The sequence below is a fragment of the Sorex fumeus genome, unplaced genomic scaffold, assembly GCF_029834395.1.
Source record: "Sorex fumeus unplaced genomic scaffold, SorFum_2.1 ptg000265l, whole genome shotgun sequence".
NCBI lineage: Eukaryota > Metazoa > Chordata > Mammalia > Eulipotyphla > Soricidae > Sorex > Sorex fumeus.
Window position 1 is genome coordinate 7890034 of NW_026606322.1, and position 27972 is coordinate 7918005.

General features: G+C 37.7%; 1 protein-coding gene across 3 annotated transcripts in view; it reads left to right on the top strand.

Annotated features, from left to right (window-relative positions):
* Nucleotides 1-27972, top strand: part of LSAMP (limbic system associated membrane protein) — a 1342850-nt gene that overhangs the window by 1294732 nt on the left and 20146 nt on the right. For 2 of the 3 annotated variants that reach the window (XM_056109462.1, XM_056109461.1), the window contains 4 exons: nt 803-937; nt 10939-11059; nt 11980-12128; nt 19261-19296. In XM_056109462.1, coding sequence (XP_055965437.1) covers nt 803-937; nt 10939-11059; nt 11980-12128; nt 19261-19296 — 441 coding nt within the window. The remainder of the gene's footprint in view (nt 1-802; nt 938-10938; nt 11060-11979; nt 12129-19260; nt 19297-27972) is intronic. The other variant, XM_056109463.1, reaches the window with a different exon arrangement.

Here is a 27972-nt window from a genome sequence, read left to right on the forward strand (position 1 = left end):
TGTAGAACTTTCGTCAAAGACCTCCACACCACTAATCCTATGGTTTAAGTCAGTGTTGTTTAGCTCTCTAAACTTCCTCCCTCGTGTGACCTCTTGAACAAAGGAGTTTACTTTTGTCGTCTATTCCCTGTCTTGAATATCTCAGTGATATCTCTGACAATCAACAAGAAAACCATAACTGTAGAACAGGATTTTGTACATGATGCTAATGTACAGAATTTCACACAATCTAGGACAGAAAAGTGAGAGTTTTTCAAAAAGAGGCCACCTCTCCTAGTAATAGCTTTGAAAGAGGTCTCTGTAGCCTACTGTAACTGATGACATCAGCATTTCACCAGTTACCTTCACAGTACTTTACAGTTACCCTCACAGTAGTCCCCACGTTACTAAACCCTTAACCAATGAATGATGCATTTGGACATATAAACACTCCAACTTCTTGCCCTTTGGTGAGGACAACTTTGAAATGCAATATATGTTTACTTAGAACTCTCTAGGGGGTAAAATACTTCCTCTCTCGGAGCTAGTTTAGTCCCTATTTTTAGTCCCTGCTTGGCTGTCTTCTTCCAAACCCATTTCGCCACTTCCAGACCCATTTTTTCCTAGTCATGCTTTCTTCTTAGTCATTTCCACAGGACGTTTTTGTCTTGAGCTATGCTTCTGTCTGTTGTGTTTATAGAATAAGCTCCGTTGTCACATTATTGAAAAGTCAGAAGGATTTATTGCTTCTAAAATAAGGAAAAGAAGCATGTTGTGGTCTACTTGAAACCTTAGAAAACAACTGTACAAATCTGTTTCTCAGGAAGAGAATTTGAAGGAGAAGAAGAATATCTGGAGATACTGGGCATCACCAGGGAGCAGTCAGGAAAATACGAGTGCAAAGCGGCCAATGAAGTCTCCTCGGCTGACGTCAAGCAAGTCAAGGTCACTGTGAACTGTGAGTATGGCAGTAGTCAGCAGGCGCCATGCGCCCAGAGAACACCTCCACCTCCAGGAAGCTGCAGGATTCCATTAGCGGGAGACCCTTGCATTTCAAGCAGCTATTCTGGTTAGGAATGCACATTTATACAATGGACACATCTAAGGGCAGAACTTGGCCTTTGAATTGGATAAGTCTACTATACCATTTCTAAATATAACCTATAATGCATTTAACAATACACTGTCTCTTACCCAGTCTATAAAATTAAGGCAACATTACGAGACAGTGCTACCATTTCTGGCAATCATGGCTCTGGTCTTTGTAGAAACCAAGGTCATTCCACTTTAGGAAAAAAAAATCATATCTGATTTAACTGAAATATCCATCTTAATGTACTCTCTGTCAGAAGGGATTACACAATGCAGGATCTTATTTTTTTATTTTCTGCTATTTAATTAATTGGTCTTAGAAGAAAATCCAAGTGTCTGAGGTCAGAATTCTCAGTGACTATACATAGATCTCTAAGTTAATTTGGTTATCTATTTGTCCCAAGGTATGGGCATTAGAAAGGGAGCTTTCAGTAAGATGCATAGGTAAGTGTACATACTTTGAACTACTCAGATGAAAGGATCCTTAGATGTACTTCAAAAGACGCTGTGGGGCGGGGAGTGGGGGGGGCCGGGGGATATCCATATGATATGTGTCACCCAGGAAAGGAATAAAGAGAATTAATTTGCCCTGTTTAGTTAGGAGTGATTTGGGGCATCACTCAAATTCAAGTTCCTATATCACACCTTTGTGGTCAGAAAAAGGGACAAGGGATTTCTTGACAGCTCTTCCATTTTATTTATTAAACACATATACAAATTTACATATTTTACACATAACACACATGGACCCATGCATATATAAACAAAAAATTACCTTTTTATTAACACACATACACTTATGCACATAGGCACACAAATACCCATGCACTAAAAATAACACCTTTGAAACTATGCTTTACATAGCAATGAATTACTTTCTGAAATTTCTTTTAAATTTTTAAATTTTACCTGGGTGCTGTGATCCACAATACTGTTAATATTGTTGCAATATTAGCATGTTGCCATACCACACCCACCAGCAGAGGGTCAGCCTCCCTCCACCAGTGACACTAGGTGCCCTCTCAGGTACCCTCTCTTCAGTGTTTCAAGCTATCAGCTGTGTGCCAGTGATTCTACACAAAATTCCTAGCAAGGCAGATGCAATCAAATCCATTTCTGCATTTGGTATACTTAGGCCCAAATAGGCAAACCGTCTTGCCAAGATGACATGGAACCTAAGTGTAAGAAAAGAATTCGACTCAATCCTGTGCACTTCTGGAGCCTGTACTCTCAGAAGAAAAAGGAGGAGAAGGAGTTTTCAATGCTTTGTATTTATTATGTACAGAATCGAACTTATAATTTAGTTTTAACAGTAAATTTATGAGATAAACATCCTGAGTCTGACATTAGAAAGTGGAAAGTGAATCAGAGAGCTAAGGAAGCTCACTCAACCTGGCCTGGACTATACTGGGCTTCCCTACTTCTCACGGTCTGACTCCAGACTTGTAGTCTTCCGAAACAGGCAGCAAAATCTTCCCTTTATGCCTAGAACTCAACAGACACAGCTCCACCATAGCTGTTATAGCACTTATTTCTAAGAGTCAAGGGGGTGCATCTGATGAGCTCAGAAGAGCTTTAATCCCATAGCTGCTTATGATTTTCTTTATTTTTTTTTGTAATAGAAATTTGAAATGCCAGTATTACTATTCTTTTCCAGTACTGGTGTGTTTCAAAGACATATTAATGAACTCAATGTTAAAAAATGCTTTAGGACCTTTTTTTCACATGAAAGGCAATTTCTCTGGGTGTTTATATAAGTTTATAATTGGGTTAGTTCTTTTCTTTTATGTACACAGAGCTATGCCATCATCTGCCACCTCTTCTCTGACTTTTGGAGTGAAGATTCATTTTCTCTTAATTGACCTTCATCTTAATTAGATTTCTGAAAGTCCAATCATGGAATACATAGAAAATATTTATGCTTCCATTGTGTGAAACATCAAAGGGGCCTGCACTGCAGATGGTTCCCAAGATCAAAGCTAGCCGCCTGGGTCCTATTATTATTAGTGCAATTAGTCTGACATTGCTCCTTCTTGACTGTCCCCAAAGTGTAAGTTAGAACAGAAGAAAATACTGATAATTTTCAATAAAAGACTTTCATGAAAATGTAAGCTTCTGTTAGTGATGAATGAGCCACATAAGAATATGGACAGAAACTAGAAATTCTAAGTAGACACCTCAAAACAAATTACTTGGAAATCTGTAATGAGCTTAATGAAGCAGTCACTGTGTCCAAACCAGCAGAACCTAATATATGTCTGACCTTATAAAATAGCTCAGTGAAAATTTACTGAATGAGTTGAAAATCTCACAGGTAAACTCTGCCCTTTTAGCGTTTCTCCAGACTTTACAAATGACTGTCACAAATCAGAAAGTACGTACAAATACCAAATTTCTTTGACATCAGTTTGTTACCAGCATTCCAAAGGCTGTGTTTGTATAATGTAAAACAACTATCCATGAAATCTCTTGTTTTCTGTTCAAATAACTCACTCTACTTAGATGTACAGAGCAAATGAAGTCTCCAGAAGTAAATTACAGAACTCGTTCTGGTTATAAATATATATATTAACTAAGAAATATCCAGTATCACCTTTAACGCTTAACCTAAGCCTGGCTACAATGAATTATTTAAACTGATTACTTTAACGGTTTTTCCTTCTTTTCAAAAACCAGGGTTTGGAATTAGGTCAGGGGATCAAGGGAACTTAGATAATTAATGGTTGAATAAATTGTTGTAAAGAAACAAACCCCAGGTTCCACTAAAAAAGAAATCCCAGGGTGCTGGTAATTTTCTCCTACCAGCATTTTATTGATTCATTTATTCAGTTGCCAACAGATATTTGTTTCAAGGCACTGAGAGACTGAGGCAGTAAACAAGAGAGTCATAACAGATCTCACAGTTTCTCCTGTTTAGCTCACATGCTGAATACTGCCATTTCCCTTTCTTACTTCTCTGACATAATCCTTCTCCACAGTTGTTCTGTCACATTTTATGTATTCATTTGACATGGAAAAATCTATTTTCTAAGGAGTAGGTGGTCCTGAAGTTTACAGAAGCCAAACTGTTGACTGAAAATCTCTTGAATAGCAAAATAGTGGACTATAGACAGGACATCTGGTTTCGTGTATTTCACTTAGAACACTGTGGAGATTCTTTTTCAGAGACAGCTGTCCTATTATTTTAGGATGTAGGTCATCCCTCAATTTAAGATCTTGTACATGAGTACCTGTAGTAGTACATCAGTACTGACTATATGAAAGTATTAAAAATCATGCAGATTAATGCCCAGGATCCTGAGAATAATATCTAGTACATAGTAAAATTTTAATAAACAAAGACTATTAATTTTATTGACACTTTCTATTATGGACTCTTTTTATTTAGGGAGAACTTTTCACGAAAAATGCTCCCAGCTTTGAAGCCAATTCCCGTCTACTGACTGTCTAATATTTCCATTTGTGATTTTTGCATAGCTCTCTCTCCAACTAGGTTCACATTATTAATTTTTCTTCTTCTCCTCATGTCCTGAGCAATAGCACAGTAGTAGGGCACGCAGCCAGCCTGGCCGAGCCAGGTTCGATTCCTCTGCCCCTCTTGGAGAGCCCAGCAAGCTACGGAGAGTATCTCACCCACACTGCAGAGCCTGGCAAGCTCCCCGTGACGTATTCAATATGCCAAACAAAGTAACAACAAAGTCTCAAAAATGGAGATGTTACTGGGCCCGCTCGAGCAAATCAATGAACAACAGGAGGACAGTGCCTCCATGCAAGTGCTCAAAGCAAACTAACCCAACTTGATGCTAAAGGACATGGATTACTAGAATTCCCAAAGTTTATCCTTATATTTAACAGTCATTTATTTAGGGGAAGTAGTAGTTACCTGTTCTAGAATATGAACAGATGGGACCAAAGACATCTGTTGTTTCCACATAATTTTGTGTATTTAACAGTATTCTTTAATCCTCTGATTAAAAAGTCACTAATGATGAAACTATAGGAAAATAATTGCTCAATGTGAATTGACTTGCTTCCATTTCAATCTATTTATAGTGATGTCCATCAATTTTCCACATAAATCTTAGGTGCCTTTTTATAATGAGTATGGTATCAATAAAGCACATACTAATATTCAGGAAGATAATTTTAGGTGATTTTAATTATTATTTCTAAATTATCTATAGTAAACATCTTTTCTCATATATAAGATTTTATTAAATCTTTGCAACATAATTATAAGATAGGTAAACTTGTGTCATCAATTACATTGATAGGTCTGTCTGAACTCCCATTTTCATAAGTGACAACTTAAGCAGTACTGACAGAAACTGAGTCCAAATATTATGATTGCTAATATGAATTCATAGCCACTATGATATCATATATCATGACATTTGGGTAACCTATAACAGCAGAAGTGCATAACCTTTGAACTACCAAGTTATGTGATAAAGCTCCCCTATCTTATTTTTTTCTTACAAATAATCAATTTCCCTCTCAAGATAATAATTAAAACATAAGCATAAAGGAAGTCCAGAGGATATGTTTTGAAATAAATTTTCAAAAACGACCAAATGCTGGCTACATGAATTTGGACAGGTACTAATCACCAGTAGAGCGAGGTTAATATGAGGTTAATAATACCTACCTTCTAGGGCTAGTACTAGAATTTTTTAAAAAGAAAAAAGACTAGGAGGATGTTGACACATGGCAAGTGCCTATAAATTAAATTCTTTATCAAGAACTGTGTTATTTTATGCTATTTTTGCAAATATTAGGAAGATTGAGTGAATGATAATTCTGTTTGCTAGACCTTTCTCATTGATTTCTTATGTTAGTTGAAAGAATTTCATCACTGGTAAGGTTATAAAAAGAAGGGACTTTTTAATATTTTTAGAACCCAGAATTTTCAAGTAATAAAAATTAAGCATCCTACTGTTGTAGTACGTATGGGACCTCAGTTTCTTGCTCTCAGGCAGTCAAGATTGAAAGCAGGGGAATGGAGATCAAATGGACAAATTCAGGAAAGATTTTATTTAGGGGAAAGCAGACTAAGTGAAAAGAAGACAGCGAAGTTCCCAGATTATGGAAGGAGTCACCTGCAGGAATACACAGAAAGGAGGCTGGAGCACTGTGCTGACCCAGGTTCATTCCCCGGCATCCCATATGATGCTCCCTAATACCACCAGGAGTGATTCCTGAGTGCAGAACTAGGAGTAACCCCTGAGCATCTCCGGGTGTGACCAAAAAAGCCTAAATAAATAAATAAATAAATAAATAAAGCCTACTTTTGAAAAAAATATTTATATACAGAAAGGCAGAAACCTTTCCCCCTTTTAAATCTTTTTAAGAAAGTTACCTAGGGAGTATTTATTGATTGAATTTTAAGATGATGGTCCAGTAAACTAGTGAGGATGCTGTGATCTTCACCTTCTGGTATCTGGTCATGTAGATTACCCCGTAATCTAAATTATTGGGCAGAACCTATGTCATCCGGGTTATTTGGCATCATCTAGGTCTTCCCTTGTGACATTCCAATAATTCCATTTTTAGGACTATATTCCTAAGCTTATCCTACCTACTCCCTTTGTGTCCCTATTATTTTGACAAGTGTAAACTGTAACAAAGTTATACAGAGATCAGCAATGGCTCCTCATATATTTTTATTATCACCATATTTTGAACAATGGCATATAGTTATTATTTTATTTGGGGGTTGGGGGGCCACACCTGGCAGTGCTCAGGGCCTATTCCTGGCTCAGTTTTCAAGGATCACTCCTAGAAAGCTCAGTTAGGGATCAAATCTCGGTCAGTCATGTGCAAGGCTAACACCCTATGCACTATACTATCACTCCAGTCCCAATTTAAACTTTTTTAGTACACTGAGCATGTCACAATATGGTTTATAATAATTGTTCTTAACCTCAGCTATACAGAACTCATTATGAATGAATTTTAAAAGTTCATTCAATTGTCTTAAAAGACATGAGCCATTGTGAACTATTGTGTCATTTGAAAAGAATCGGGAATAACAAGGATTTTATACACTTATAATTGTATGTGAATTTACTTAGGTATGAGAAACTTCCTAGAGTTTCAAGAAGAAACACAAGTGTTGGGCCTTTGCAAGTAATCAGTGCCTCCTTGACCAAGATTAGTGTGCTTCATAGTGTTCACTCCTCATTCACTGCTGCCTTTCCTATGCTATCATCTCTGAGAAACTAATGAATAACTTTCTACTTAGCTATTCAGGCTCTGAACAAATTGAGAAATAAGCAAAAGAGATGAGGGGAAGCCCAATTGTCCCTCTGGTTAGAAACCAAAATAGTTAGAGGCAGGAGTTTAGCGTGGGTAGGTGATTCAAAGCCCCAGCCCTGCAGTGGGAGAGACTATGGCAGCCCTGGACTGGAATAGACATACTTTATGAAAAATAGAGTTCAATTAGACTCTACACTCCAGAGAAGAACCTCAGATCCCTGCCAGAAACCAGGTTGCAAAAGAAGCGGAAGAGATGAGTTAGTTTATTCTTTCTATATATCTTAATCAGAAAAAAATCATTCCATTCCCTTGAATCCCAGAGCCAAGGAGTAGGCTAGATAAACTCCTGTCACTTCAAACAGAATTAGAATCAACCCATCAATGTAACTATAAGACCGACTCCTGCACTGCTGCTCTCCTGATGGGGTGGGATATGGCGTTTTAATTTTAAGAATCTTGGCTTTATGTGCCAGTGGTGGAAATGGGGGAAACTTGGAGTCTGAGCCCCACTTTGGGACTAGATTTGCAAAGTGGTAGTCATCAGGAAGAATTTGTCAGTTGTAATCCTATGGTCTCAGAAACTCATGAACACTAGTCAGAATGTATATATACACTGATAAATCGAACAAACCAACAGAATTACCAGCAAGAGTCTCTTTCCAGCCAACATGCCACAAATGATGGCATCGTGAGCAACTGAAAGCCCAAATACAGTGAAAAGTTATGGGGGAAAAAATAACCAGTGTTTATTCAGTACCTTGTGGCTGATCACTTGTTTTTCTTCTTACGTGTCATCTCAGTGGATGGTTTCACCCAGATGCCAAAATCAGGATCCTGTCTGTTATCTTTGATATATCTTTTCTCCCCTCACCCTTCTCATCTGTGTCAATTCTGAGACTTAAGATCTCTCAATCTCAAATCTGTTATTCTCTCCTGGTCCTTTAGTCACAAATCAAGTGCAAGTTATCTCCAGATTTCTTCAGCACCCTTCAAGAGACTGACCTGTCTCAGGTTCCAACATTTTATATATGATAAAATCGAAGCAAAGGGACTCTGAGAAAAGTAGTAGACTTTCTAATGAGGACAATGAGGGTCAGAAATTGGATTTCATTTAAGGACTGCCATATTTCAAATCCAAGCTTATCCTCTGGTCAATTCTCAATATCTATACAAATAGCCTTATCTTCCAAGACAAATGCCCCAATTACTGCATTTTACTCAATCATAGAATAAAAGAGGTTTAAATGATGTTGTGGTGATCATTTTAAGCTAAGTCTTTTTGAAATATAAGATAGAAGGATCTCATCCTGGTTCAGATAATTGTTTGGACTTCATTTTCAGCTAAGAGTGAAGTCATAATCAGACCTCAGGATTTTTGTTTGTGACTCCTAATTCTGACTCCCAACCCATGAACTAAATCAAAATGAGCTCCAATTTTAAAAATATCTTTTCAGTAACAGAATTTCAAACAATAGTGCCGAGAGAGAAGAACAAAGCGTCTGCCATAGAAGCAGACTTTGGGATGGTGGGGAGAGAAACTTGAAACATAGGTGGTCATAAATGTACGTTAGTGAAGGGATGGGTGTTAGAACATTGTATGAATGAAACCCACTTATGAACAATTTTGTAATGATGTGCCTCATGGTAATTCAATAAAAATAAATTTTAAAAATTTAGGGATTAGCAAAGTTAGGCTGGAGCGATAGCACAGCGGGTAGGGCATTTGCCTTACACGCGGCCAACATGGCCGACCCGAGTTCGATTCCTCCACCCCTCTCGGAGAGCCCGGCAAGCTACCGAGAGTATTCGATATGCCAGACACAGTAACAACAAAGTCTCCAATGGAGGCGTTACTGGGCCCGCTCGAGCAAATCGACGATCAACGGGAGGGCCTTTACCTTTACCTTTACCTTTAGCAAAGTTAGGCATGAGAGTACACTTGGATCATAATGATACAACTGCCCCTTTATGACAAATGGCAACTTTTGCTAGAATTGCAATTTGGAGGCAGGATTCAGAGAAGGTAAGTTCTTGTCTTGCACACAGCTGACCCCATACCACATTGGTCTCCTGAACTCCACCAGTATGATCCCTGAGCACAGAACCAGGAGAAAACCCCGAGCACTGACAAATACAACCATAAAACAACCATCAAAGCAAAACAGAATTGTGATTTTTTCCATTGATGTTGGAAAAGGTACATACTTTTTCCCTTCATACCACCAAACTGTAACTAAATTCCAAGATTCCTAACTTTCAATCCAGAGTTCTAACCAAAGTTCCTGTGCCTTTTCATGCCTGTTTTAAAATGAACATAGACAAGGGGGTTTCAGTGTTTCTCCAGATTTACCTAACTCCTCTCTCTCACAGTGACTTGCGGATGCCTAAGCAGAGGTGAAACCATAGGGTGGGCTGAGGGGGACTTGCATAATAAACTGTGATGATGTACATTCCTTGAAACTAGTAAGATCAAGTCTTCTCTAGGTAGAAAACTTTGGAAAGAGTTCCTAAATATGGACAAAAAAAATGTTCCTGAGTAAGAGAGCTAAAGCAGGCAGTGGAGGACAGAAAAAAAAAATGAGTTTTGCACACTAGAATTCACTTCTCTAATTTCCCTAAGTAAGAATTTTTTCCCCTACAAAGTATGAACATATTATTTTGGGTATATATTTTCCCATGTGCACATAGCCAAAGTATTTATTTTCCGGCAAGTAACCTTGAACAAAAAGTCCTTTTCTCCTGGAAGGCACTTAAGCTGTGCAAACAGTACAGCAAGCCAATAGTTTGCAGCTACTAACCTAGCTCAGTCCTGAGGGCCTGAAAATACTTGTTTTACCTTCCCCAGGACCATTTAAAGAATAATGGAAATGGAGGATATAAGATGTGTTTTTGAGCTCATTTCAAGCCTGTTAGACTTGCTTAGACTTAAAAATTCAAGTGTATGACTTTTCAAAGAGTGAAGGATGGATTGGGCGCTAAGTTCTTGTGGACTGGGATAAGATTGCACATTACCTAGAAATTACCTGAGTTATAGCAAAAATATTGTACATCAGATAGAAGATGGTAAACTTATCCTTCACTACTAGCTTGTCTATTTTTCTAAATTCCGTCAACAATGCTAGGTTAAGCTTGGGCTGGGAAGACCTTGGCCCTCAAACATATTCATCAAACTTTCTAATGCTCTCTCAAACTACAAGAATGCTAATATTGATAATGAAGATGACGAAAATTGTCAAATTATATGTTCAATGCTCCAATTATTTAGCAATATCACTTTATTATAAAAAGAAATATATGTTTTATCATCTAAATCTGCGGTCACTGTAGTCTATTAGAGGAGGGGGAAACAAAATCTGATAATCTGTTCCTATGAAACCCTAAATATGCATCTCATTTAAACCAAGTCTGCAGTTTCAATGATCCCCTCTTATGTTTATTTATTTTTCTAATGACCAGTCCCATTCAGATGAACACATGGGTCATGTAAATGGAGCCTTAGGAGTATCCCTTCTCTGTCTCTTTCCAATACCCATTCTTATTGCTTTTTTCTGGGAAATTCTGGAGGGTCCTACAGCTCTCCTGTAAACTGTATGCTGCTTCTTCTTATAGATCCTCCCACCATCACTGAATCCAAAAGCAATGAAGCTACTACAGGGAGACAAGCTTCACTCAAATGTGAGGCCTCGGCAGTGCCTGCACCTGACTTTGAGTGGTACCGTGACGACACCAGGTAAGTGCCAAACTTGCATCCTCCCTCTGTTCTTCTAGGTGGTTCAAATAAGCTGGAAACCCCAATGAGAAGAGAAATTCCAGATATGATTCTAACGCACTATTTGACCACATTATTTGACTCTTTTCCAAATCTTGTTATCAAAGGCCTTGGTGCTGGCAGTCTTAAGATGATTGCTCCATAGCAATTCCATATAAGAGTGAGGTTGGTGGTTCAATGGGCAGGGTGCAACTATCTGTCTTTCTTACCTATAGCAGAAATCAAATCAGATGGAACTCAACCTCTTTCCAAGTATTGTCATTCACGGTCACGGTCCTCCCGTTGTTCATCGATTTGCTCGAGCGGGCCCAGTAACATCTCCATCATGAGACTTGTTACTGTGTTTGGCATATCGAATACATCACGGGTAGCTTGCCAGGCTCTGCCGTGCGGGCGAGATACTCTTGGTAGCTTGCCGGCCTTTCCGAGAGGGGCAGAGGAATCGAACTCGGGTCAGCCATGTTGGTCGCTTGTAAGGCAAACGCCCTACCGCTGTGCTATCGCTCCAGGTCCTTCAATGGCCATTAATTCTAATAGTACAGAACTGCATGATTACCATGACAACTCTCTGCTGGATCCCTTCATTTCCTTTTCTTACAACATATTTATGAGAAAGAAAGCATTGCTTCTAATCTCCAAACTGGAGCTGGAGCGATAGCCCAGCAGGTAGGGTGTTTGCCCTGCATGCGGTCAACCAGAGTTCAATTCCCAGCATCCCATATGGTCCCCCAAGCCCTGCCAGGAGTAATTCCTGAGTGCAGAACCAGGAGTAACCCCTGTGCATCACCAGATGTGACCCAAAAAGCAAAAAACAAACTAACAACAACAACAAAAAACTCCAACACTGTTTCTTTTTATTCTTTCTGCTTTTGAATTTACAGGATAAATAGTGCCAATGGCCTTGAGATTAAGAGCACTGAGGGCCAATCCTCCCTGACGGTGACCAATGTCACTGAGGAACACTACGGCAACTATACCTGCGTGGCTGCCAACAAGCTGGGGGTCACCAATGCCAGCCTAGTCCTTTTCAGTAAGTATGCTAGAGAGAGCCCGACATAGGAAGACTAAGTTGATTGAAGTTTCTAGTGAAAAACTTAAAGGTATTATCTTACTTATTTCAGGTACACATATTTTTAAAAAGTAGACTATAGCCACACCAATCACAAGGTTCTCAGTCCCGTACATAAAGAAGGACATAGAAATGAATGAATTTCTCCCTAAATATCCTGATTTAACTTACTGTCTGGTTTTGTTTTCTTCTGAGTGGTTCAGCAGCAAGAATATTCCGAGAACACAAATCTTGTTGGTGATGGTCTCTTTAAGGAGCAGAGGTGATGTAAGATCCTAAATTGATGTCAGTTTAAATATGGCAGCATTGAGAGTGATTGAGGGAAATATGCAATGAGAATGGATAAGGTGCCTAGAGAAGGGAGAGGCTAGAAAAAGAAAGTGTATTTTTAACAACACAAGAAGAAGGATTGGGTGAATGATTAAAATGCAATATAAAATCTAAAGGAGGAAAAATGGTTGCAGAGAGATTCGTACATGACAGCAGGAAGTATTACTTTTCTGTTATATTTTTGGAATTGACACGAAACTTTGGGGGAAGAGCGACCATTTCTTAAGACCAAAGGAGATTTAAAAACTAATATGTGGAGCAGTAGTCTTTGGTTGCTGATATTGGCACCTAAGAGCTTTGTTCTTGAGTCCCGTATTATATCTGGTAGTTGCTCCCAGAAATGCTGTCAGAGAACCAAGGGCCCTTGAGAAAAAGAAGTGTCGAGGGGTAAAATCAGGGGGACAGGATGTTTGATACAATGTTTGACATAAATATGCTTATCATAAGAAAATTTTTAAATGGCATATTCTAGGCCAGAAAGTTCATTTGTACTAAAAGGGAAAGTTTAAAGAACTTATTATTTTTTTTAATAAAAACTCATTGCAAACTTTATTTCTTAACAAGTTCATGTAGAAAAATATCTAGAATTACAGTGGCCACAAGAGGTATCCTTATCTTGCTTTTATTTAGTTTAGATGAGCCTTCAGTAAAATAATATATATTTCTTGGAGAAAAATCAATTTAAGCAAGATTTCTGGAAATGTAGTATTAAAACAATTTTAAACCTGTTCAAGAAACTATTCTGCTTATAAAATCCACTACTACAAGCTACTCTAAATTTAATATCACATTTCTCATTCATAAATCCCAACTCCCTTAGTCTGTAACAGTTTGGTGGGATACAGAGATGCAAATATGTTGTCAACATGAAGCTTAAAATTCACATACCTCTACTTGTCTTCATAAGTCAAATACCATAGCTCTTTCCTTCAGCTACATAGTAGTATCTTCTGACACTTGAAAAGATACTTACTAATAAACGCCACTTTCTGTTTTATTTTTGACATTGGGAATTTCCTAAATTGGGGTGGGGATGGTAAACCTCAGCTGTAATTTTGAGAATTTTTGAGGCTTGGGGAAATTTAAGGTTATCTGGTAATGTAGACAACATATACTGACTAAAAGTTATAATTATAAATGTAAAAGATAAAATAGGGTGATTAGATGAGCAGCTATGAATTTGCAGTAAAGTATCTTTTCTTACTATCCCATCCTAAAGTTTGCTGATGATACATTTCATATAATAAACTTGATAATACTTATGGACAGAGAAAAGAAAGGGAAAGTGGAATGAAGAATGGACCATTTGAGAAAAATGAGAGAGACAGAGATAGACAGAGACAGAGAGGGAGAGACAGAAAGAGAGAGCAGGGCTGGGTCAAAGTTAAAGACATTGGTAGCTGGAAAGTTGTGATAAAGAGCCTTTTAAACCCTAAAATGCAATCTCCCTACTAACAAGGTCAGTTTCAAGGACTCCACCCAGTAAAGTTAAGAAAATGCAAGATTTTTTTCTGCTTTTGTTTATAAACAAAATCAAAAAATTAGAAAGGGGGCTAAAGTGATAGTATAGTTGGTAGGGTGTTTGCTTTGCACGCAGCTGACCCAGGTTCGATTCCCAGCATCCCATATGGTCCCATGTGTACCGCCAGGAGTAATTCCTGAGTGCAGAGCCAGGAATAACCCCTGTGTATCATCGGGTGTCACCCCAAAATCAAAATAAAAAAAAAGAAATTAGAAAAGTATATCAGTAGCATATTGTCCTTGATAATTTCACAGAAATCACCCCCAGTTACAGTGCAGTGATTAATGCTGTCCATCTTCCCAGTGGCTGCAATGTTACTCTGCAAAACAGCACTGTCCACATGGGCACCAGCATGCAGAGAAAGCATATGCACTGGTGGCTACCTTAAAGGAAATGGCTGAGGGTTTTGAGGTGAACAGAAACTATCCAAATGTCTGGCAGTGACATTCAGTGCTTTATTTCTTAGACTCAAGGCCAATGCATGCATGAATATTTGAAGAGAAATGCTCTGCGTTTCAAGTAGCATAAAGTGTCATGTCCACCAGGCCCACCCCATCACAATTGTTTATCTGGGTTTGCATAACAGTCTTCATAGCTGATTGTGAGGTGCTATGGGAGCATATTTCATAGAGATGAGAGAAGAAAGAAGAAGGTGTAGGTAGAATGGAAGAGAGGGAGAAAATAAGGAAGGAGGGAAAGGAAAGGGAAATCATAATTAAGAAAATACACTTATGAGCAGAGTGTTCATCACTTAGATTCAAAATAGATGTGTTGACTGGGAAGAATGAAGACATGGTTGGCAGCAGTGTTTCTTTTTCACAAACCAGGGTCAGGAGTGGAGGGAGAGATGTTTAGGAGGGCTGGTAACATTCAGCACTTTGACAGGGAGCACTGTGTGGGCAGCGGGGTGCTCTGCTGACCCAGCCAGTCCAGGGTAGAAGAGGCAGCTGGTAAACTTCTGCCAGCCAGAGGCAGCAGCAGGTAGAAACCCAAAGCCAAACTCTGAAGAGTCCCCAGTTATCCATCTTCTTCAGTGCATCAGCATATTTTCAGTGTCAGCCACAGGGACAGGTGCTGACTTTTTACAGTGTCAAACAGGGGTCATTAATACATTCTATATTCCCCATGTCTAAGCATATATATATTTCTCTAGTCCCTTTTCAAATATTGATCTCCAAAGGGGAAAATAATTGAATGAAAGTGCATGAATACTTTGTATTCATAATTTTTTTGTCTAAGTAAGCAGAAGCATTCCTATACCATTTATCTTGTTCTCCAGGCAATAAGAGAATAAGGTATTGTTTGTCAAGGATTCATACTACCCCAAACAATGAATCAGGAGTCACTCCTGAGCAAGGTGTGGCTCCAAATCTTAAACTAAAAAACAAAAATTTATTGAAAAAATTATCCCCTTAGATTTTGTGAGATGGGGAAATACACCTCATCTAGATGTAGTTTCAAACTTCCATCTGTCAGCAAATGTAACATAACATATTTCATATTTCCACATCAATGATAGCAATACTCCCACAAAGAAAACCTATTTTGTTTCTGTGCTTATGTTGAGTGTCTGGGGAGTAAGTATAAGGGTGATGCTATCTATGTCATCTTGTCTTAGTACTTACAAGGTATCGAGTTAAATAGTTCATATAATTCAGTATCAAATCAACCCTGTAAGGTACACATAGTCCTCATTCTAGAAAAAGATTCACTAGTATAACCATGTAAGGTTAATAAACTAATGTTTGTGTAATCTGAATCTCAATTGCAAACACTGTACCAGGACAAATCTAGATTTGTATATGTGGGGGAAATGATAAGTAGATCTGATGTCATTTGAGGTTGAGGTAAAGAGACTAATTTCATCCTCCTTTTTCCATTTGGTGAAGTCTTTGCACTGAGTTTACTTAAATCCTCTCCTCCACCCCACTGCCTGCACGAGTACCCACCTGTCACCTCCTAATTCCACTTCCATTAACCTTTACCAGCCTGATGGCATTGGATAGTGAACACTCTTAAATTTGGCACAGTGAGAGTTTGAACTATCATCAGTAAGACTTACTGATCAGTTACCTTCTGCTTTTTAGATATGTGTGAATTGGTAAGGTTTTTTTTTTCTCGCTTTTTTTGGGTCACATCTAGCAATGCTCAGGGGTTACTCCTGGCTTTGCACTCATCAATCACTGCTGGCAGTGCACAGGGGACCATATGGGATGCTGGGAATCGAACCCAGATGGGCTGCGTGCAAGGCAAACCCCCTACCCGCTGTGCTATTGCTCCAGCCCCTGAATTGGTAAGGTTTTTGAGTTGAGTACAAAGTAACAAAAACAGACACACACTAAAATCTAATAATCTACATGAAGCCATACCATACCCAACTCAAGGAGACTTTTAATTTTTCTTTTTATTTATAAAGTATAATTAACATAAAGCCTGTCAACTAAATGTCCAGGTCGCTGGAAGCAATTCATGGTTGTAATGTGTCCTCAGTAGGACTCTGTGCTTTGGAGACTAAGTTACCTTTACCTTGGGGTCTCTTTGATTCAATGCACCACTTGATGATGTTACTTAAGGCCTGCAAAGTCTCCTAAACAGCTGCTTCTGATCACCATTTAATACAAAAGGTTGAGCAGCTATTTGAACACTACTTACCTGTATTTTGAAAGACCAGTTACAAACCCTTTAAAAGGGCACTATGTGCCTATCGTCAAAACAGGAGATCCTGGCACTACTTTTAGTTTCAAGAATAGGCAACAAATATGGTGATTTTTGCCTGATGATTGATGATGATTGCCAAATATGGTGATTCCAGAAAGACCCATTGAACATTTGCAATACCTTCTGGAAAAGAAATAAAAATCAGATCTGAATTAATAAATTACATGTGTATATACGTATATACACACAAACATATTTTACATACACTACAGTCAACGTCAGCTTTTCGCATTTAGGAGCTTTTAATCCCGACAGTTTTTCTTACAAACTGATTATGTCCTTTTTACTTGCAGTTGTGGTATTCCAGTCGATCAGTCAATAAAATTTCCTTATCTCATTTAAAAGAAATGGAACCGAAACTCAGATTTAAGGAATTTACTAATAGCCACAGATATAGGGTCGACTTTAGTGTCCTAAAACCTCCTAATCAATCGCTACCTATGTTGATTTCCCCAGGAATTAACAGGCAAATGGCAAGCACCATAGTCCAGGCCTTCCCTACTTCTGCATGTGAAAAGTTGTAGAATTATATTTTTATTTTAAGTGGTATACACATTTCATTTTTATGGGAATCCACAAATACTGGCAAAACTATAAAATATAGCAAAATCATTGTGGAAGAAATAGGATTAAACTCTGGGACGAGGAGCTTCTAAAAACTGATAAACCAGTGGGCTGGAATTAAGAGAATGAGAATAACTAATGGGGCGTGATAGGGCTAAGATGATGATAATAGGGTGGAGCTAAGACTTTAATAACAAGCTGGGAAACAGTTGAAAAGACGAAGAATAGAGGGTGGGTGGGAGGTTTAGCAATATAAATGTTCTTGTGGAAACGAGGGCAGAGTGCATTTACCCAGCTGTGAACAGTATGATGAGAAAATATTAAGCTGAGTCATTTAAAGTCTGAATAATAATAGTAATAATAAAAGCAAAATACGGTACATAGAATATAGTATAGGACAGTGGTCTCCAACTGCTACATAAATGCAAAATGCAGTTTAGCTATTTATTTTCAAGGTTGGAAACTTAATACCAAATAACCAGTGGAGGTTTAAGCCGTTATTCTACTTGACACTTGTGTAACTAAGATACAATTGTTTACTGGGTTATTATTGACTTATTCCATCTTAGGAAATTTTGGCATTTAATCTATATCTTTGCACCAAGCAAGAGGAAATTTTACTTAACAAAATGTATTAAGTGTGCAAATTCTAAGCAAATCTTCACTTTAAGGTACATGATAGATCAAACTTTAATTTGCTTTTCTCTTTACTCTTTGGTTTTTAAAATCCTTATAGTTGTATTTATAGCCATGAAACTAGAAAGAATATAGAAACATGTTTGCTAACTACATTACATTATAGAGTTTGGGGATAGCAAGAAGTGCTACCTTCTCCTTATTGTACCACTCTGTTCTGAAAGAGATACTGACCTGAGAGGGTTAGATTTGGGAGGTGAGTGGGGAAGAAGAACAAGCAGGCTGCAGAGAAGTAACACGAGAATTTAAGTGGAGGGTCTTGAACACATGGATGGTGCTAAGGAAGGATTCAAATGTACCCAAACCATAATTATCAATTGAAAAATAATGAAGTCAGGAGTTGATGGGTAGGAACACTGGGCCCGAGTGGACAGAAGCATCAGAGGAATGTCATGGGTGGTGGAGGTTGGAATTATCTTTGTACATGAATACCAGAAACTTGGACACTAGCAAAAACTCTAATTTTATGCATGGCATAATTAAAAATAAGAATTCAGAGGAGTTCCTAGAGTTAATTCTAGAGTTTGAGGTAATAAGTAGAAAGTACAGTAAAGCCTGAATTTTTTGGAAATAGGTTGAATGTATGGGCAGCAGCTTGGGGGTGGAACTGGATGATGCATAAACTCAGTTCCCAGTGTCCAAAAACAAAGCACTTATCACACATGATTGGTCAAATTTCAGGTGAGATTGCTTTATAGCAAGAGAATGGTGTTAAGAAAGAGACTAGAAAGAGACTAAAATAAAATTATATCATGCCAAGAAACTTATTGATTGATTTGGAATTCTTCTTACACTGGTATCAGCAATATGGAAGTAAACCTCTAAGAAAAAAATTTGAATTAATATTTTCCAAAGAAAATTTTCTAGATGCCTGTTTAAGAGATCTAGGGTTGCAGGAGAAGAAATTATCGTTTATCATGACTTAAGGAGACCAGAACCAGGACCAAGATGCCTGGTGTAAAATCTATGATATTGGTGGTAATTTATAAGGGTGGGGAACACTTATGGTAAGGGCTATCACAGTAGAATTTTGTTTCTTACACTAGCTCATTTGTTAAGCCTTTTGATTTTTAAATTTCACTAATAGCTCTGATGCTTTTGTGTCAGCAGGAAGAACAAACACTTCATGGGAGAGATAATCCAATGGGCATATAAATACACCTGTGTTATAATTGTCTGTATGCTAAACATGTATAAGATATCTATCTCTTTCTCTCTATATATATGAACTCTCCATGATGTTTACTATTTTTCCCCCTTTAGAGCGTGTTTTACCCACAATCCCCCACCCCATCCAAGGTCAGTATGAAGCTTATCACCGTAGCTCTATTTTGGGTCATTCTCCATCATCTATATGTGCAAAACACACAAAGGGGTAAAACACATTCAAAAAATTCACTTACAATAGAAATCATTCTTTCCTCTTAAACCTTCTAAAGAAAATCAGTCAGGTATCCCTGATTTGTATGCAGCTGATCTAACCTCAAGTAACTGAAGAAGACTCCAAAATTAAGAAAGCAATTTTTCTTTAATTAATATGAATTTTATGTTACTATCAACTCATATAAAAAAGGCATTGCAAGATAAATTCTGTAGTTTATAAAAATATTGGTCCTCTTATCATTTTCACATTCAGAGACAATATTCTGAATCTACAGTTTTTGGTATCAGGGCCAGAGTCCAGAGGGTAAGGCACTTGCATTACATACAGCTACTCAGGTTGGATTCCTGGCACTCTGTGTGATGCTCTGAGCCTATCAAGTATGTCCTGACCTCTGCTGGGGGTGGCCCCCAAACAAACAAAACAAAAGGTTGTTGGTATTATAAAAATGCACTTAACCAGGGGAGAAGGCCGATCATTGAAAGGAATGGAATGCAAGCTTTACTTGTGGGGATACTGGGTTTGATCCCCACACAGGGCCCCTTGAATATTACATAGTCACCCAAACACCCTATAGCACTGCTTGGTACCCTGAACTAAGGATACCCAGAGCATTCTTGGCATAGCTCCAAAGCTAAAAAAGGAAGAGAGGGAAAAAAACTGAAACCAAATTATATTATATTACATTATATTACATTTTATTAAATCTTCTCAAGATTTTTTACCTTTTAAAACATGAAAGTCTTAGAAAAGATAAAGAAACCTGTGCCCACCCTTTTTGTCTCTTCATAAAATTTTCTACACGCTGGAATTAACATGTGTCTTGTGTATCATCACATTTAGATGCAAGATGCAGATCAAACTTCTAACTTAAGGCTATTTAAAGGCAAATTGGCAAATAAAATTAAAACAATACAAAAAACCTAAAATGAAACCAACCTACCATTGAAATTAAATTCCAGAAAAATGATTTGCAAATAACACTCGAAGACCTGAGAAAAAATGGAAAGTAGGCCATGCAGGGCCCAGTGTAAGAAAAAAATAAATCCAATTAAGCAAGATTATCATATACACTATAAAGGAAATGTGTTCAGAATTAAAGGCAAAAAGCTACTGCTTTATAAGTTTTAAGATGTATCGCATTTCATTTTCTCAAATTAAAAATTAGGCCAAAATTGGGTGAAGATATTCAGAGTGTCAATAGCGTAATATTTTGCATATATGTGGATTTATATATATATGCAAACTTATTTTAACTGTGTTTGAAATGAGGATTGTAAGGTTTTAAGAATCATATAGACAGCTTAATAAAACAGTAACTCTGAAGTTTTAAGAAGTGTCTAAACTATTTTTAGAAGAATTCTGTTGAATAAAAAGCCTTCCCTAAAACATTAATGAAATCGGTTTTTTATCCCAGTCCCTAAAAATAAGACTGCTAACATGTGCCTGCTTTTCAGGCTTGACATGAAATTTAGTGTTCATGGAAAATATTCCATTTTGAATTCCTGACATGCCACAATTATTTTAAGACATTTATCTTCCAGTGTCGCTGCAAAGATTGACACCATTTTATCATGTTGATATCTTGCAAATATCTTGGTATGACAAACAAGTGCATACACGTTTGTTCCAGTGAATACCATTTTGAAAGAGGTCATGCTCCATCCAAGATGAGCTTTGTACAGTGTCACTATGACTCTAGGTATCTTTTGTTAAAGCAGTACTGCAGCCTTAAACTCAAATATTTTTATCTGATCATGCTTTATGATATGTGTAACACTGAACAAAGTGAAGGCAGACACTATTCACAAAAGACAGCTGTTGGATATTAAAACCCAGTCTGGACTCAGGATGGAGCATGCGAGATTTTCTGAAATGTGTTATTCTCTCACAAATTGCATTGTTGATTGGAGAATGGCCCTAGTTTAGTTTTATGTTATAGATAGATTGTAGATAGTATTCTTAGATCCACTAGTTTTAGAGACTGTGTTTACCTGACTACTAATACTTGAGACTTCTGCTAGTAGAAATTGGAAAGCTGTTCATAAAGATTTGGGATAGCAGCTGTGTGAGGTTGATATAAATGATAGAGCCCAATTTTGTATAAGGACTTTAACTTCCTAAAAACCAAATCTCTTTCCCCACTTCTTCCTGATGAAGATGGCTTACTGTGAAAAATGCAATGGGAAAATAATACTCATACATGGGATCCGTACGTTTTTATAGTGCTATTTAAGTACCCAAATATCTATAAAAAACATTTCTGCTTAGTGTGATCATAACTCCAACCCATGACACCTTTACGTAATTAAATATCATCCATCGTCATCATCTACATGGAATACCACATTCAAATCAAAATTGTTATGGTGTCTAGAAGCAGTAGGCCGGTGTAAATGGCCCGAATGATTTTGTACCAATTAATTTCCTTAAGGTGTTTTGAAATTCACAAATGTCGTTTTCTTCCTATAATAAAGAACTCTGGGGTTCTGGGGTGATAGCTCAATGGGCTGGTGCACCTGCCTCACACGGTGACATCCTGAATTCCACTCACATGATAGGACCTCTTGAGCACTGCTAGATGTGTCCCTGGGTGGCACTGAGAAACACTCGTTAATGACCAGAGCGCCAAACCTCACAACTGGGCCAAATATCACTGAGAGTGACCTGGGGCTCCCTGACTACTGCTTGGGCGATCTCCTAAAATAAAAGAGAATCTGTCCTCTCATTTTCCAATAATAGAAATACATGTTTCATTTTAGCTGCTTCATTGATAATATCTTCTATTGGGCTGTCTCCCCTCCTACCCTACTCTACATGGCTCATCAAGCTGGCTGGGAATACACAACAGAGACACAGCAGGAATGCGGTTCTAAACCCCTTCAAGCTGTGATTAAACAAAAACAAGGCTCAATAAATCAAAAGTATTTCCCTTGGGTTTCCTTCATCATATTGCTTGATTCTGTGCAGTGATAATAATAATACTGGAATTCTACCAAAGGATAATTTGTATTGTCTGTGACCAATCAGAAATTTTCATATGCCCTTTCCTTCACTGCCAAAAATAAAACACAAATAAATAACAACAACAACAGTAACAACAAATCAATGGGTTTTTCCTTAATTTTAAAAGCTAAATGTAAAAAGATAAAGCAAATAGCATCCCATTCTTGATCTGTTTCTGATAGGTGTTTTTTCCCCATTAATTTTAATTTGGGTTTATTTATTCTGAAATGAGTCCTGAATTGCATATATTTGCATAACTACCCCTGACTCTCTCCCTGCAGAAAATCCACTGAATTGTAAAATGAGGAAAGAGGCAGCGCTAAATGTCTGAGGGAACTTTTTGCATTCTTAGACTCAAATCAATCCCCGAGGCCTCTAAATCCTTGGAAATAACAATATTGCGCTTTTTTCCTTTCCAAAAGCTTATGTTAGCGCATATGCATAGTCCTCCGTGATTAAGGACTCGGAGATACACCCCCACTAGGTAGAAGGATGAAGTTCAGAAAGAGAGGCTAAAAAAGACTCAGAAAGTTAATATGGAGGGAAAGAAGAGCAAAGGACAAGGTCGAACCACTCTTGCCTTCAAGAAAAGAATCCTCTTGAGCTTAGGGCTCACCGGAGTCCACCAATCCATTTTTTATCACCATCACTTTTTTTAAAATATAAAAGAAAACGAACTCTGGAATTTGTCTCCCTTGTTTACCTCCCATCTGATTATTTATCCCATGTGAACAGCTTTTCCATTCACTAACCCCGTGTGGCGAGTAGGTTGGGGAACTGTTGAGATTATCTTCCAGGTTCAGGCATTGCCTGGGTTTGTTCACAGCTGCTTGCCATTCAGTTCCTGTTTTTCCATTGATAAAACACATTGCACATGGCTGGGTTTGCATGATTAATACAGCTGTCTAAAGCTCTCTCTGAAAACAAAACAAAACCCACCGAAATTAAATTTTTAAAAAATTAGAATCCAACCCACAAACAAACTGGGCTTGCAGAAAACTGCAGTCAGCCTGGCAGGCTTCCTCCCAAAGAGGGACAGACTGTTTGGGCAGATCTGACACCGGAATAGCCAGGCTGGCTCTAGAGGAGGAGAAGGAGAAGAGTACCAGCACCCCGGAATGGGGTCTTAGAATAATTTCCCTGGAAAGGGGAGGAAACTTGGGAGAGAAATTCCTAAAACTATCACATGGTATAAAGATGACTAGAGAAATCCTACAGCTCAATTTGTTTTCTGTGGGATATTAGCCTGGGTATCAATGAGGAAATGCCTCTTTGCTGCTTCATAATATTTTGTACTATATGTATGTTTCTTCTTGTCTAACAATACTGATACTAATGGTAATTATAATAGCTTATTTAGGTAGTGGGTTTCCTACACACCCTTAGAGTTCTAAGATTTTCACATGCACAATTTCAACTAATCCTCATAACCTTAAGAAACCAATATGCACCTTCTAGCCTGCTTTTCCCCTCTTGAAAGTATCCTCAAATTTCAGTCGGTAGTAGGTACCAGGCACATACGTAAAGCAATAGTTCATTATAAATGACCATAATGTGTGCATTTTTATTCATTAAATAGCATCTATCTAATGAATTTTAAATGTTTGTCTAATTTATTTTATGTTTAATAATCCTTACAATACATAATAGTTACCTTAATGTCCATGTACTTTTATAAAGTCCTTTTCCAAATATATTCAACACTCAGAAAAGTGTGCCTAACTCATACAGATTTATATGAAAATGTGCATCTTTAAAAAACATGAGCTGAGCTATTTGGCATCAGCACATCTAATTTCACACACTTATTCAGTCTGATTTACATACACACCTCTATTAATCATGGATAATTACTAGCATTGTTCTCTTTAATTCAGTTTTTCCAACTGTGAAATGGGAAAGAAATTATATTTACCATGCCTACAACCTCAAAATGGTGTTTTAAATAACATATATAAATGAGAGCTTCAAGTTCCTAGAAAGAAAGCTTATTGGATTTTAAATAATTATATTCAGATACACATTTTTATAAAGTTAAATGTCTTATATTTAGGCATGTATTAGTATCTTATGTCCCGGATATTTGCTAGATAAAAGCTCAGCATGACTTCATTACCATTTGATGTATTATAGATTCTAGGGATGTCTGAAAAATGCACAGTGCTATTACATTGAAATACAGAAATTTCCTCAGACCAAGGGAAGAATGTGTTTTATTATTTTTTACTCATATCATAATATTGCATTTAAAAGGAACTGTAGTTTTACCGTTTCTGGTGATGTGGCTCACACACATACACTCACAGACTTTCAGGGGACGCTGTTAGACACAGTGCTTCCTGTCAGACTAATTCAGAATCATCTAAAAAAAAACCTGCATTTTTTTTTATTTTTTAAAGATACAAATCATGTCTTAGGAAGTGTTATAGTTTTATAATACCTCTCTCCTTTCCACTGACTGGTGAAAACAAAGGCTTTATTTTCACTGATAAAATTTAAGCAGCCAGAAAGAAGGGAGGAAGGGAGGGGGTGAGGGTGGGAGGGAGGGAGGGAAGGAAGGAAGGAAGGAAGGAAGGAAGGAAGGAAGGAAGGAAGGAAGGAAGGAAGGAAGGAAGGAAGGAGAAACGATTTGCCATTCATATCTGTCCATTAGCTCCGATTCCTTCCCTGAGAATAATAGTCTCACTTTCTCCAGTTTCCTACAGCGCCTCTCAAACCAAGTGAGATAATTGTGCCAATATTTCACCTGGAATCAATACTTCCCCTCCAATTCAATGATTTAGACCAACTGTAATAGGGACGCGAGACAAAGATTTAGACCCATTTTACTCTTCTCTCTATCTTTCCTGCTTTTGAACAGTTCTTTTTCTATCCCTGTTAAAATTTGGTAGAGAGAATATATGTTCTCACCATTATTCACACCATTATTTAATGCATCAGAGCTTGGAAGTGTTACCTCTCTAATAATTTACATTTAGCTCCCAGCTAAATATCTGATACTCCTACAGCCTTAAAATAAAGGTGGGAGAATTTTCAGTTTGGGTCCTGTTTAAAATGCCTTTTCCAACACCTGACAGCCTTTTCTGGTGATTTCCTTGGTTTTTCAGCCTTGCTGTGCTATTTAGATATCTAAGCCAGCCGGGATTTGAAGATGATTTTTTTAAATCCAAGTTTCCACTAAATTTTAATTTGATAGAAATATTTCTCTTCTATGAGCTTAATGGAAAAAATATCTTTCATATTAACAATTACATCTGGGGATTAAGTTAAAGTAACTGACAGCTTTTTCCTTTTAATTAAAAAGTGGGGAAACTGTCTAGGAACTCTATCTGATTGTCATGGAAAATATTAGCATTCTGCTCCAAAAAGCCTAAAGATCAGGCCCTTGATGGACAGAAAATGCAGCCTCAGCCCCTCTAGTCTATATCATGGCCCCTTCCCTGAAGATACTGCATTGGGGTGTGTATGAGTGGGCTTTGCAACGAGCTTTTCAGCAGTAACAGAAGGAGCACTGCTGAGGGTAGCCTGGGAAATGCTCTTACATTAGAAATGAGGTCTGGGTTCAGAGAGGTCATATGAAACGGGAGTCCTAAGCAAAGAGGCACTACATATAGAGTTTAAAAGGAGAAAAAAATATATTCTTCCAAAAATTTCATCATCAGTGTATTCTCAGCTTCTGGCAAATATTCTATTGTGGTCCTTGAAAAAAATTATTTTTAAACTTTATATTGGGACCTTAGCCTTTTAAACTCTTTCTTTCTCGCCTGACATTTTCAATCCTGGTCTCCGTATCTCTTAATTTTTCTTTTGCTCCATGGCTTTCACTATATTTAATGTCACATTGTACATAGTTTTTTATTTTGGACACTCTTAAAATAAAACTCAAAAAATGCCCCAACTTTGATAGTCATTAGCATTCACTTTTGGACACCAGTTACCAACCAGGCAGATGTCACAAAGGCCTTCTTTCTTCTGATTTTGCAGTAAAGGTCTACTTCTGAAAAGGCAAGATACAAATTAACCTTAGTAACAACTTCTCTGAAATAATCACTCTAACCTCATAACGGTCTTTCATCATCACAAGTCATTTGTAGATATTAAATTAAACAAGCAACTCCATGGGAGGAAAAATCAACTCAAGTGGTCCCCTCTTACATCTTCCCTGTCTACTGCTGTGTAGAAACACACCTGCCAAGTAAGAGCACAGCATGACATAATGAGTTTGGAATTCCAATTTAAGGTGTTCATATGCACCCAGATGTATGATGGCAGTAGGCAGACCACTCAGTAGGACTCCACTGAGAATTGTCAGCTTATATCCACTGCAAACCAGTGGGAGAAGAGACCTTAGAAGTAATTTTTCGTGCTGTTTAATTGGACCCCAGGGAGCCAAACACCACCAGAGTTGACTACAATGTTTTGCTTATTGCTGTGCTGGTTAATAAAAGAATGTGCTTCCCACATCACTTTAACACGTATGTGCATTTTAGCACCTATATATCACCACTAATGTAGAATCCTGACTGTTAACCATAGCCATCAGTGCATTCCACTATGAATCCTTTGTACTAACAACCAAGATTCTGACTTAACCACTCATTTCCAAATTTCGCAGTACAGAACCAGAGAAGTTGTTCCTAAATCTAAGGACCAAGATTTGCAATAGTGTTAACATTAACGTTTTAGGAAATCAATGTCACTATGCCACACTACACGTAATCACATGCCACGCCACAGCATCAACATCCCTCCACCAGTTTCTAGTTCCCTTCTCACTTCCTCACCCAAATTCTGACATTTAAACAGTCCAGAAGGAAATTGTTTAGGATACAGCAGTAACCTTTGGTTTTCAAAAATTAAGATAGTGGGGGAAAGAGCGCTTGTTTGTGTCCATTCTCTACACCAAACCTGACTCCTTTGTCTTCATAACACTAAGCATTCCCAGCCATGTTCTATGTTGGAAATTTGGGGGGCCAATCAAAAATGTTTTATCTATAATACATGTTGATTTGGTATGACTTGGGAGTAAGAGGTGTGGAGAACAGGAACAGCTTTATGAAAAAAAAAAGAAAGAAAGAAAAGGAAAGGAAACCTGAATAGGTCATAGAAGGCAACGAATGTTTGTTTCTGAATTGGAAATTAGAAGTAACTTGGGAGATTTATTCTATGTTCCTACCTGGAGCTGCAGATTCCAGGTAAGTGCATTGGTAAAAACTTCTCAGTTTGCAGACTGGAAATGTTGCTAAATTACATATGCTGCATGTTCTTTTGTTTTGCTGTTTATTTAAATGTACTCTCCACTTTCTTCAACTGCATAATTTCATTTAGAGTAGATCTTTTCTTTTCCTTATATCTAATCATTAGTAACACAATGAAAAGCTTTTATTCTTGCTTGGCAGTACAAATTTCCCAGGTTAATTTTACTCGACAAAGCAGAATATTTTTATCATCATAAAAACAACATAGTGCATCACTCAAAAAATACTCTTCTAACAAGTTTTGTGTCCTAGGGTATGAGCTAGGTCTTGGAAGTTACTCTAGAAAATTAGCCAGATTCCCCTTATATACTAAAAGAGTTTATGGGGCCA